This window comes from Capra hircus, chromosome 24 (assembly GCF_001704415.2).
Source record: "Capra hircus breed San Clemente chromosome 24, ASM170441v1, whole genome shotgun sequence".
Classification (NCBI taxonomy): Eukaryota; Metazoa; Chordata; class Mammalia; order Artiodactyla; family Bovidae; genus Capra; species Capra hircus.
Genome location: NC_030831.1, coordinates 22,182,787 through 22,196,353, shown reverse-complemented (window position 1 = coordinate 22,196,353; position 13,567 = coordinate 22,182,787). Strand labels below are relative to the sequence as shown.

The following is a 13,567-nucleotide window of genomic DNA, read 5'->3' as shown; positions in this document are numbered from 1 at the left end:
AGACCTGGTGCACCACCCCCCGGTCAGCTCCCGGGAGCAGGGCTTCCCTTCTTTGCTCCCAGACTAGAGGCGGCCAGTGGCTCCTCCTCCCTGTCTGATCCCAGCAGGGGTGCTCTTCTGCTCCCAGGAGGGTGGGAGGGCGCCTCTATCTGTGAGGCCCTAACTCTGTGCAGAGCAGGGGAGTACAGAGGCATAAGGAGGATGCTTCAGGGCCGGCCTGGGGAAGAACTGGCAGAGCCTGGAGTAAAGGAGGGCTCGGGGCTCTGAGGTCAAAGGACACGGTGGTTAAGGGATTAAGGAGCGAGGGGTCCCGAAGGACAGCAGATGTGGGCAGAGAGGAGGATTGAGGTCTTCATGCTTCAGAGGTGGAGCCGTGTTGGGTGTGATGATAGGTGTGGTGTAGGGAGACCAAATATTTCATGTGCATCTTGACCCCAGTCCAGCCAGGGATGGTGCTAGATTTGAATCTGAGTCTTCAGTATGGCATCATTTTCTCCTCCTGTTGTGGAAAAGATTACTTTTTAAAAAATCTTTTTTACTTCTAAAATATATTCCAATGAGTTTTCTCCTTCCAAGAAAAAAATAATCACAGCTCACACTTCTGTGCTAAACACTGTTCTAGGCATTTTACCTATGTTCACTCAGAGCCCTCTGTCGAATTCAGTGACTCCATTGATTTACTGATCAATGACACCCATTGAAAACTCTGTTAAATGGGCACTTTGGGTCTGTTGCCCATTTTACAGAGGAGAAAACCAAGGCACCCAGCCGTTAAGTCACCTGAAGTCACTCAGCTTGTAAATAATGGATCTGGGATATGAACTCCAGGTCCACGCGTATAACCTTGATGTTAATGCTGCCTCTCAGAAAATAAGTGGCACGTGACCTTGGCTGATAGTCTGGGTCATCTGTTGTGGCACCCTATCTGATGTCCTCCTCCTGACACATGTGCACAAGAGTTGCACACACATGTGCCGTCTGACACAGATGGATGAGGCCTTGTCCCAACTTCTGGAGCCTCAGGATCCACAAGGCTCAAGACAAGCAAGATTCCAAATCAGAGTTTTACAACCAAGGCATAAGCAAAATGTTGCAGGAAGAAGGAAAGAGAACCCTGGCTCTGGGGTCTGGGGACATGACCCTGCTGTATTTGAGTTGGATCTTGAGAGAGATGTCCTGGGCTAAAGGGAATAGGGCTAGACAGGAAAGAAGTGTGCAAAGTGTGAGAACACGAGTGTGTCTGTGTCCCAGTGGGTGCTCCTGACTGCATTGCAAGGGGTTGTGCATTCTGGAGGCAGCAGTTGGTCCTGTTGATCAGTAACAAAGAGCTGACTATTATTTGAGAGGTGAAAAAATTAAAAGATTTTCAGGTATGATTGACCAAGGTTGCTATTCCCCCGAGTTGGTGTTCACAATGTATTTCCCTGGGTTAAAGGCAAGTAGTAAATAGGTCCTTTGGAACCAAGTAGAGGAACACTTCAGCCATCAAAAGTAAGCAAAAAACGCCTCATGTACCCAAAATAGATAGCCGGAAGGAGCTCAACTCCTGCACTCCCTTCATGGAGAAACTGCCTGGCTGGGGGCATCCTGGAACCGTGCCTGTCACCCTTTTGTTTACTAACCACTCTTGACAAGCTGCTTCTCCACATCAGAGGAGTAACAGGTTATAACAAAGGGTCTGCTTCAAGCAGACACGCTACCAGGTGAGGAGGAGATAGGAAGCCCTCGGTCACCCTTGGGGTCCTGGGGCTCAGTGCCCTGACACAGCAGGCTCACCCCTGGTTGTCATAACACTCCTGGGTCCTTTGGTTTACTCTCTTACGGAGGGTGGGAAAGTATGTCATACACTGTGAGGCTGTGCTTCCAAAGTGGATAGAAGGGAAACGTGCTGCACAAAGCCTGCTGGCCGTGTTCTAGAAGGATCCGACCTTTGAAGGGGCGGGGGACGGGAAGGCGTCCCTCTCTGTGCCTCGGCTCCCAGGAGCAGGGAGGCTCTGCATGGCTCGCGCCATGGAGACGCCCTGCCGCGCAGTCACTGCGGGGCCGGCCGTGAGCTCCATCAGTTGAAACCTACCCGTGGCCCCTCTCCCCCCGCTTCCATAGGAGGGCCACCCAGAGGAGCCGGAAGCAGAGGAGCAAGTCCACGAACAGCAGCCCCAGCAGCAGGAAGAGTACTGAACCGTCCCGGCAGCTCTCCACACTTCCGTTTTGGTGGGAACTTCTCTTCCAGAGAATTGGAACACGTGTGGCCTCAAGCTCATCAGAAACCAGTTGTTCCCAGTCTGCTGTTACATCATCGCGCCAGCGCCCACGCCAGCACCGCCCTCGGTTCCCATTTCCTTTGCCAAGACACACTAGCAGCGGCCATGGGTGGCCTCCCCAAGACATCCCGGGGGCCACGCACCTTCAACTTCCCCACTTGGCTGCTTGAGATTGGTTCTGCTCTTTGCATTTCTTTCCAGAACAACTTCCCAACCCTACCACCACCACCACCATTCCCTTCTTATCCTGGTGTGAAACAATGGTAATTTGATATATGGTATTTATATTGGCATTTCTCAACCCAGTGTCACTAGATGTCACACATTTGTGGTGCTTTGATGTTTGCAAGTCTAACCTCTGTGAACATAAATTTGGTCAAATAATAAATTGGAACAAAGGGAAAGAGATAACTTGATACGAAAGCCATATGACAGTGACTTGTTTCATGGGGAAAAACAGAGAGTCAGTTTCTCCCTCCACTCACAAACAAAAGGGAAGAAAAAAGGAATCAAAACTAGGACTTCAGGGCCTAGCAGTGCTCATCCATCCGCATGTTAGACAACCACACAGTATGTTGTTAGTTTTGAAAGACATTCACTCAAGGAGAACACCATCTCGACTTGGCCCTCCAACCGCTTGCCCCTCCCCCCTGCCCCCACCCAGGTTCTCCTGCTGTTTTCTTTCTCAGGGTCCTCTTTGGTGGGCAGCCACTCTCCCCAAAAGCTGTCATCAGGCGTCTGCAGTCAGAGGGGGTCTGCACAGGCACAGGTCCTTCCTGTGGGTTTTAGCCTTCGTGTGGGTTTTAGCCCCAACCCTGTCATCCACGGTAGGGGGTTCCTCCTAAAGAGTGACTTCAGGGTGTGCAGCCCTGGGCATGCCACACACTTGCTGGAAGGCCTGGAGTGACGACCTTATGATAGGAGTGTAAGCCCAAGGGAGAACCCTGCTTCTGAAGTCTGGTGTTGACACAGGAAAGACAGCACAGAAAAATCTGACCCCCAATGCCTTCTGGAAAAAGGAATTCCCCCTCTTCAGTACGATGGCCCTCCTCGTCATTGACCTTCGCTAAACCATGGCAATTCATAAATAGAGGAAACATGAATGAATTAAAAGCATTCCTTATTTTTTTTAAACTAATATTTGCACATTTTCTTAGTATCGTTCCAAATCTTTGCCTCCCCCCACCCCCTGAACCACCCCTTTGAAAGATGGTTGGATCATTAATTTCACTTGGTTTCTAACTTTAGTTTTTCTTTCACGTGTTATTTGACTTAGCAGGTGCAACAAAAAACAAACAAGTGTGCCCCCCCACTTTCCTCTTAACTGAAAAAGCTTCAAATAAATTTCTGAATTATGTCTCATAAAGCTTTGACATTTCTTTATTAACTGATGAAATACGAATTCTAAATTCTAGCCTTGAAGCTTTCCACCAAAAGGAGTCTTCTCAGATCTTTTGGTGGCAGAGTGGTATTTATCGAGTTACACGTGAAAAGGATTGCTTGTATTTTTGAGGTTGTTACAGGACACTGCAGAAGTGGACAGCTGTTCCGTGGGGCTTGGTTTCCCTTTCTTCTCTCTCCTGCTTGCTCTGCGCCTTGGCGACAGCTCGTTTCTCCCAGGCTGGAATCCGGCCTGGCTCTCTGCGGTGACGTCCTCCCACACCTGGTCGCAGGGCGTGGTCGTGCTATACGCAGCATCGTGCTTCACGGCGTGTCCCCTCCCAAGCCTGTCGCACTCGCTGAGTTTCCTTCTGTTTAAACAGCTCTGGTGAAGAGGCACAATAAGTAGTTCCGTGCAGGTGACACTTCAGTGGTTCCCGGCCAGTTCTTTGCTTGCCCTGGACATGTCGGTACACCCAGTGCCAGGCAGGGCAGGACCCACGCTCCCATCATGAGGGTGTGACTACTGGGTAGTGTGCTTAAGCCTCACCAGTGACCCTCAGCCACTCTGTTCCTCCCTAGACCCCCGACTTTCTTGGCTATTAACATACTGGCCAGATACCTGGCAAAGATAACTTTGGCCAGTCATCCTATTCCCGCTTCCTTCCTGGTGTCTTGGGGCAGACTCTTGGTTTATTTAGAGAGGAGCTATATACTTCCCTTTCTGTCTCCATCTGGGGCGTCTTCCACCGCACGGGACATCACTGGTGCCTCGGGGAATCTTTGACAGCTAAGTTTCTCCGTCCTCTTTGGCTGTACCCCAGCCTCTAGTGCAGCTCACCTCTCATTTCCCAGGACTGCTCCTTTCTCCCTGATGACTGTACCCTATCATTCATCTCAGCAGCTAGCATGGGCTTTCCTCCATGTCCCCCACCCTCGTCATACATCCTCATGCTGGGCTGAGAAGCATCCGCTGGACGTGGGTCTTAGTGTCCCTTTCACACCCGCCACAGCTGATTATAGTATGTCCACCGCTCATATCAGGTAGGAAGTGATTGAAGCAGGGGGTAAAGAGAAAACAGCAGAAAAGCAGAAAAAAGACAAAAGACACACCCCGAGAGAAGTAAACTCCAGAAGGGAACCAGGAACTCCTCCCTTCCCTGGTGAGTATTTCCATTATTCCGTTAAGGTTTAATATGCATTCAGATTACTTTTACTAAATAGTACACCATAAAGCTTTTGTTATATATTAAATGTAAACTGAAAGGAATGTAAACAAATGTATTGTTAATTATAAATATAGATAAGTAATGACATAATAGATGAAAAGGTCTTATTCAGATGTATCACATTCATTTTACGTTACCCATCTATTGTCGCATGGTAGAATAGTTTTTTGTCTCTGAATATGTGAATAACTTGACTTGCGTTTATCTTTTTACATATTTAATAAAAAAAAGTATATGTTAAAATCACCCTGGTTCCATAGAGTCTTAAATTTTTATGCCATAGGTTTCCTTTTGAGTGAGCATGTTTATACTAATAGGTTCTTTATGTAAATGTCACACAAAGTCCACACGGTTTACATGGGGAGGGGGTGGCTTGTTTTTATTGATGGCAAATGTTTTAGCAGGAATTACAGGTTAATATTTAAATCAAATGTAGCAGCTATACCACCATTTTAAAATTCTACAATTAAAAAAAAAAAACAAACAGGCTTTTCTGGTGGCTTAGATGGTAAAGAATCTGCCTGCAATGTGGGAGACCTGGGTTCAGTCCCTGGGTTGGGAAGATCCCCTGGAGGAGAGCATGGCAACCCACTCCAGTTTGCTTGCTTGGAGAATCCCCATGGACAGAGGAGCCTGGCAGGCTACAGTCCATGGGGTCTCAAAGAGTTGGGACACGACTGAGCGACTTTCACTAAGAATCCCCCTTTAGGAAACATTCCACTTGCAAGCCAACAAAGTCTTCGCTCCCATCTCGACAACACAGGGGCTGAGCAAAAGCAGGTAGATGTTTTGAAGTAAAGCTTTGTGGTAAAATGACCTGCAGTTGGCAAAAGCTATTTGAGTGTATTTCCTCCAGTTTGCTGACTCTCACAGTGATAATTGACAGACATAAATGGAATACACACCTTGCAGGAATAACTGAAGAAATGTGTTTATTCAAACTGGCCAGGTGCCCCCCTGGACACCCTGTAGAACAGCTGACGGTCTGTAGAAGACTTTGCCCAGGAGCCTGCAGATTACTGGAGTTCATCCCAAAGGATGCCAGCCTTCCTGAACCTGCTTTCAAGCACCACCTAGAGGCCAGTTTTGTGTCTGTACTGCCCTTGGCAACTCTTTCCCATTCATTTGCCTTTAGGTCCTTGAAGCAGGAAAATCCCTGAGCCATCACCACTGCTCTCCACTCACACATTACTCCACAGGGTACTTCCGTGATGGAAGTCTGAGCCATAGTTACCTGGGCTGGGAAATGGGTTTTGTCTGTGTTCAGTCACTCAGTTGTGTCTAATGCTATGGACAAGTAACCTGCCAGGCTTCTCTGTCCATGGGATTTTTCAGGCAAGAATACTGCAGTGGGTTGCCATTTCCTCCTCCAAGGGATCTTCCTGACCCCAGGAATTGAACTCGTGTCTCCTGCCTTGCAGGCGGCTTTACCCACAGAGTCAAGCACATGCTTAGAGCACGTGTGAAAAGTGAAAGTGAAAGTCACTCAGTCGTGTCCAGCTCTGCGACCTCATGGACTGTACAGTCCGTGGAATTCTCCAGGCCAGGATACTGGAGTGGGTAGCCTTTCCCTTCTCCAGGGGATCTTCCCAACCCAGGGATCCAACCCAGATCTCCCTCATTGCAGGCAGGATTCTTTACCAGCTGAGCCACCAGGGAATATTTGCTCCATTTTATTAAATCTGAGATCATGGATAAAAATTTGAGGTGTTCCTACTTGGTATGATGGGTAAGCCAGTGAGTCCAGAGGGAAGGGAAAAGAGTTAATGCACTCCACTAAGTTCGAGTTACAAGATGTTGATTCTCTAAAATTAAACACACCTTCACGTCTGGCCCTTCTCATTCTTCCTCTGAATGGCTAGAACAGAGCCACCATGACTGTTGAGGCTGCTGTTACAAATAAATATTCACCGACCCAACTTCTCAGCACTGACAGTATCACCAAACAGTACCAAGTGTAAGAACACCTTCTCCCTGGATGTCTAACAGCTCCTGTCTGGCTAAACTAGGAACTCATAAGAGACTATTCTCCATTCATTGGAAGAGCTCTGGCTTCACTGCCTAACATGGCAAAGTGTAAAGTCCACTGAACCCCTGGGGACCCTCAGATGACGCCAAGGCTTCCGGTCACGAGACTGCTCAAGGGCAGATCCCTCCCCCAAGCTGTGACCTGGACCCCACAGTGATCAGTGGAGTCCACACAGAAGGTGCTTTTGCTAAGGCCTTGTCTTCTGTGTTGGGCTTGTGATTGGAACAAAAATGGAAGGCCCAGCCGGAGCCAATTTATTGAATGCCTTTTTCTCTTCACTGACAGAAAAAGTTCAACACATTTTTAATTTCTTAAACAGGTTACTCTTTGTATTTTGTAACGTTTTATCAAGACGGGCTGTAAATTGACCTTAAAGGGCAATAGCATGTTAATATGTGCTTCCCAGGTGGCACAGCGGTAAAAACTGTGTGCCAATGCCGGGTTTGATCCCTGGGTCAGGAAGATCTCCTGGAGGAGGAAATGGCAACCCAGTCCAACACTCTTGCCTGGAAAATCCCATGGACAGAGGAGCCTGCCAGGCTGTAGTCCTTGGGGTCGCAAAGAGTCGGACACGACAGAGCACGCACATGTACACACAGCATTATTAACGTACCTTTGAATGTATGTTGTTCATTAGAAACTAGCTAAATGTATTCTTTTTCAGAAAATAAAAAGGTAGGCGTTTCTTTCCATGTAGCAAGAATCCTTCATGTTTTACACTACAGTATTCCTTTCAGTCTTAAAGGTTATCTGTAATAACTTTTTAAAAATTTTTGTAAGATTATGTTATTCACTAAATGTTTTGGTCAGATCTGATCATTTAAATGAACCTTTAGAAATTACAGGAGTAATGAAAAGTTTCCATACCATGTATACAGAATTTTAACCTAACCTAAGTTCACAGCTTACTACTAGAACACTCTCTTCCAATCTGATACATATATGGATGAAATGTGACCTCCTACCAATGGAACAGTTTTTTTTACCAGCATGAAAGTTATGTCAGAGGAAAGCCACAGAAAATGAGTTTCAGTTTTGTCTCTTACAGGCTAAGCTCTCTCAAAGACAGTTCAGGGACCTTCCTGTCCTGTAGACACAGACACCATCAGAAAGCCTTTGGTCATTTGAAGACCTTTGGTCATGAAGACCTTTGGTCATTTGACCTCCTAATGTTGGTCCTCTGGAGAAACCATGCCCTGGAAACCAGAGAAGGAAGTGACTGCTGCTACACAGAAAGGTTGTTTATTCCTGGTCCCATTTTTTAAATGGAAAGATGTATATGTTCAAAGACTCACTCAGCTGTCTCCTCAGGGGAAGAAAAATTTACCAAACACATCCTCTCTCTCAATGTAAAACATAAATCCAACAAAGCTGCTAATTCTACCTCAGAATTACCCAAAAGAAAATTTTAAGCCAAAGAAGGCAGTGGGGAGGGAAGAGTTTTTCGTTTTCGCCTCCAATTTAATTGTTCGAAAAACCAGCACTAACCATGGGCAAAATGCGGCAGCCAGTAGTGACCTTTTACTACTACGGCATCGGGCCACTGTCCCGCAGTTACTCTAAAGAGGCATTCTGAATCCACACCTGCCTCAGTCCTAAACAATAAACTGAATCCATTTACATATTTTTAAAAGCAGTATATTACGCCCAAGGAAGACATCATGGGGAAGGAGGGAACGATGAAGCCAGAAGGATGTCAGTAGCCTCACACATGCCCCAAGGTCTCCTGGACTTTACTAGGGCCAAGGGGGTAAAATACCTCCGATCTTCCTTCTTGCCAACACAGAGAGGAAGTAATCATTACTCAGAAGTATCCATATCACTGCGGGGAAAGGAGCGGGTGGGATGAACCGAGAGAGGAGCACTGACATGCATACACTACCATGCGGAAAACTCACATTGGAAAGCTGCTGTGTAGCTCAGGGAGCTCAGCTCGGTGCTGACAACCTAGCAGGGCGGGATGGGGGAGGCTCCAGAGGGAGGGGATATATGTGTACATATGGCTGATCCAGGTTGTAAACTAATCCAACATGGTAAAGCAATTGCCCTCCAATTTTAAAAAAAGTGTCCATAAGCTGAAAACAAATCAGTTGCTTAGGAGGACAGCTATGTAGCCCTGAGAGAAATTTCTCCATAGCTCCTCCTAAGAAATTAACGATGCAGGTAACCTGATCTTCACAGCATCTCCCAGCCAGTACAGTAATGGTCTTACTGGTCTGTCCCTGTTAGTCATCAGGACTATCCCTAATGACGTAAAGCTGAGACTCGGTTCAGTAAAAACTAGTTTACCAAGGACCAAAAACTAGTTTACTGTCTGTGTGTGGAAATAGCTCCCGAAGTTTTGGGCTTCATCCCAGGATGCAGAGTATCAAGAGGAACGGGTGGAGGGTGGAAGGCTACAGGTTCAACTCTTTGCCACAGAGGTTGAGGCAGACACTGCAGGGCAGAGATCATGACCTTGTGTGACTGACCAGCACTAGACAGGTGGACACTATCAGGACCCAGTCCCTTTCCTAACAGGACACTTGGGTGTCACGGTTCCCCCCAGAAGCAATGTGAGATCTGACACGTGAGTTTCTGTTTTTTCGATTATCCTTGACAAATTACTGGCAAGGCAGTTTTCATTGTAGACTGCAAATATGAAACGGTTGGCTGTCCCACACTCACATAACCCTCAGAATGATCCTGGAGACAGGAAACATACCATCTGTCTGTGGACTAAGTCCAAACATAAGTCTGCAGGGAAAAGGGGGATAACATTTTAATAAAAAACTGGATCTATAAAACCTTTCACAGGTTGCAAAATAGTTTCACAAATAACCATGTAGAGGAGAAAGAGAACAAGTTTTGAAAATGCTGTGACCTGGAGTCATGTATAAAGTACCTTACACATAGCAGAGAGTTAATCGATAGTGTTACTGATTTTGGCTTTGATAGTCCTGTAACACAGACCCTCTAGCTGCACTGCCCTGGTTCTAGACATTTCACTACTGCTCGCTGCTCCCACCACCCATGCAGAGGCAACCCCAGCAGCTGTATGTTAGACCACAGAATCCTGCCCCCTCCCAACCTCAGCTGAGGGTTCCCAGAAGACAGCTAACCCAGGGGCAGTCAGCCTATGGTTGCCAGTGACCCATGGCCTGACTATGAGCTAGACCAATCTGGTTCTTAAAAATTCTGATTCCTGGGACTTCCCAGTGGCTCAGACTCTGCACTCCCAATCCAGGGGGCCTGGGTTCAATCCCTGGTCAAGGAACTAGATCCCATGTGCCATCACTAAGAGTTCACATGCCACAATTTAAGATCCTACATGATGCAACTAAGACCAGACACAGCCAAATAAATCAGATAATGAATATTTTTAAAAATTCTGATTCCCCCCAAATAAGCAAAAATCCATGTCCCTGAAGGGATAGTTCCTGGAGCTAGGTGTATCTTTACTACCTTGGAGGCAAGTGGGGAGAAGTCAAACATGAAATAAAACTCTATTTTTAGAGGCCGCTACCCTCCACTGCTAGTTAGTGTCCAAAATATGTTGCTGGCATTGAAATGTCACTTTCATGCATATTCAGGCTTAATTTGCTTTTTTCTCACTTGCTTATTTGCTCTGAAGTCACTTCCTAAGCAACGACATAAGGAAGAATAAAGAGTCGATGCTTTAATAGAGCATATTAAAAAGCAGAGACATCACTTTGCTGACAAAGGTCCATATAGTCAAAGCTATGGTTTTTTCAGTAGCCATTTATGGATATGAGAGTTGGACCATAAAGAAGGCTGAGTGCTGAAGAATTGATGCTTTTGAACTGTGGTGTTGGAGAAGACTGTTGAGAGTGCCTTGAACTGCAAGGAGATCAAACCAGTCAATCCTAGAGGAAATTAGTCCTAAATATTCATTGGAAGGACTGATACTGAAGCTGAAACTCCAATACTTTGGCCACCTGATGCAAAGAACTGACTCATTAGAAAAGACCCTGATGTTGGGAAAGATTGCAGGCAGGTGGAGAAGGAAGCAATAGAGAATGAGATGGTGGGATGGCATCACCGACTCAATGGACACGAGTTTGAGCAAGCTCTGGGAGATGATGAAGGACAGGGAGGCCTGCCGTGCTGCAGTCCATGGGATTGCAGGGAATTGGACATGACTTAGCGACTGAACAACAACAAAATGCATACAGGTTCAAAGTGAATTTTCAGCACAAGCTAAACAATGATCTCTGTTTCCCTCCTGCACTCTCCTTTATTAGTTTTCCAGCCAATGGGCATGTCTACCCACCCTGCCACCACTTAGGGTCTCCCTCTGAGGGCAAGTGAGCAAGTAGAGGCCATACAACACCCAACTTTCATAAAAACCCCCTCTCAACAATAATGGCATGGCCTCACCACCTCCACCTCACTACTGGCATCTCTTTTCACTCCTAAGAAGAAAGAAATGATCAAATACTCACCCCACCTACTGCAGTGGACATATTCACCACTTTTTGTTTGTTTAATAGGTATTTATTTCTTTGGCTGCGCCTGGTCTTAGTTGAGGCACTCAGGATCTTTGATCTTAGTTGTGGCATGAGGAATCTTTAGTTGTAGCATGCAAACCCTTAGTTGTGGCATGCAGGATCCAGTTCCCTGACTAGGGATCAAACCCAGGCCTCCTGCATTGGGAGTGCAGAGTCTTAGCCCTGGACCCTCAAGGAAGTCCCATGACAGTTTCTGACATCGTGAACAGGACAAGTGTCAATTCCTATGGGCTTTCCGGAAGCCCTGTAATGCACAGAGGACCATGGGGTCAGGAGAAAGAGAGCCAGAGAAAGGCGCACTATCACAGTGACATGATGGTCACTCTCCACTGTTGAAATTAACAAATGAGCACGTGTCCAGGTAAGCAGGCAGGCAGCGGTTAAAAGTCACCATTATCTCTAAAAGTTTCCTATTCTTCTTGCGCTGCTCTCTCCCCCAAACTTCCTTTTCCTGAAACTGCCTTCCTTACTGAGAAAACCTGGGCTGTTTCCAAAGGAAGGTTTATAGGAAATGCTTCAGATACAGTTTTAAAAATAGCTCAGAGATAATTTTAAAAACATATCTCACTGGACTCACTTTTGCTGTTCAACATAGAAATCATACTATCTACCTTTCTCCGTGTTCCCAACTTCTGTATGTCCAGGGAGAAACCATAGCCTTGCCACGTTCCTCAGGATCTTAGCTTCCAACTGCCTGGTGAGACCCACCAGCACATTCTGCCTTAGCCCCCATGATGACACCATGGCAAAGATGGGGAGCCCGCTGGTGGTCCATTCCCTGACACCCCTACATGCGCTCAGTGCCTCAGCTACCAGTGCAGTGTGCAAGAACCCATCTTTGAAGTCTGGTAAGTTCTCCAGCTATTAATATTTACTGAAACTTACTCAGTTTGCTGAGAAAGATTGAAGGCAGGAGGAGAAGGGAACAACAGAGGATGAGATGGTTGGATGGCATCACCAACTTGATGAACATGAGTTTGAGCAAGCTCCAAGAGTTGGTAATGGACAGGGAAGCCTGGCATACTGCAGTCCATGGGTTTGCAAAGAGCTGGACATGGCTGAGTGACTGAACTGTCTCAGTTTGTTTATCTAGAACAGGGATAATGATGGTAGCTCTGTTGTATGCCCACAGCCTAGCACACCATAGCTGCTCAATAAATAATAGTTACATATGTAAGCATTCAGCACAGTGTATAACCACCTCTGTAAATAATAGTTACATATGTAAGCATTCAGCACAGTGTATAACCACCTCTGTATATCTATCAGTGAAATTATTTGGCTAATTTCTAACCTGTCGCTACTAAACTCCATGTACCATGACCGTATAGACTTACATCTGTATGACTCAACATTTCAGCCCTAACATCTATCCCCCTGAACTATACATAGAAGGTATATAGTACACTTATTGGTGAGGGAAAATTGCCTCTACAAAGGGTTGTTATAAAGATTTAATAAAATAAGGCATGATGATGAGGTACCACGTCACACCAGCCAGAATGGCCATCATTAAAAAGTCTACAGATAATAAATACTGGAGAGGATACAGAGAAAAGGGAACTCACCTACACTATTGGTGGGAATGTAAGTTGGTGTAGCCACTGTGGAAAATAGCATTGAGGTTCCTTAAAAAACTAAAAATATGATCCAGCAATCCCATTCCTCGGCATATACAAAAATATAATTAAGAAAAATACATGTACCTCTGTGTTCATAGCAGCACTACTCACAAGTACCAAGTCATGGAAACAACCTAACTGTCCATTGATTGAATGGATAAAGCAGATATACACAATGATATATACATATATATGTAAACATATAGACAATGGAACATTACTCAACTGTGAAAAAGAATGAAATAATTCCATTTAGAGCAACATAGATGGATCTAGAGATTATCATACAAAGTGAAGTTGGAGAAAGACAAAAACTGGATGATATCACTTATATGTGGGATCTAAAACATGACACAAAAGAACCTATTTACAAAACAGAAACAGACTCACAGGCTCACAGTCTGATCTATATCAGACTTGCGGTTGCAAAGGGGGGAAAGGTGTAGGGGAGGGATGGATTGGGAGTTAGGGATTAGCAGATACAGACTGTCATACATAGAGTGGGTAAATGACAAGGTCCTACTGCATAGCACAG

At 45.9% G+C, this 13,567-nt stretch overlaps 1 protein-coding gene across 3 annotated transcripts in view; it reads left to right on the top strand.

Moving 5' to 3' along the window:
- Positions 1–5,116, top strand: part of MAPRE2 (microtubule associated protein RP/EB family member 2) — a 188,980-nt gene extending 183,864 nt beyond the window's left edge. For all 3 annotated transcript variants that reach the window (XM_018039486.1, XM_018039485.1, XM_018039484.1), the window contains one exon: positions 2,104–5,116. In XM_018039486.1, the coding sequence (XP_017894975.1) occupies positions 2,104–2,178 (75 nt within the window). In that variant the 3' untranslated portion in view covers positions 2,179–5,116. The remainder of the gene's footprint in view (positions 1–2,103) is intronic.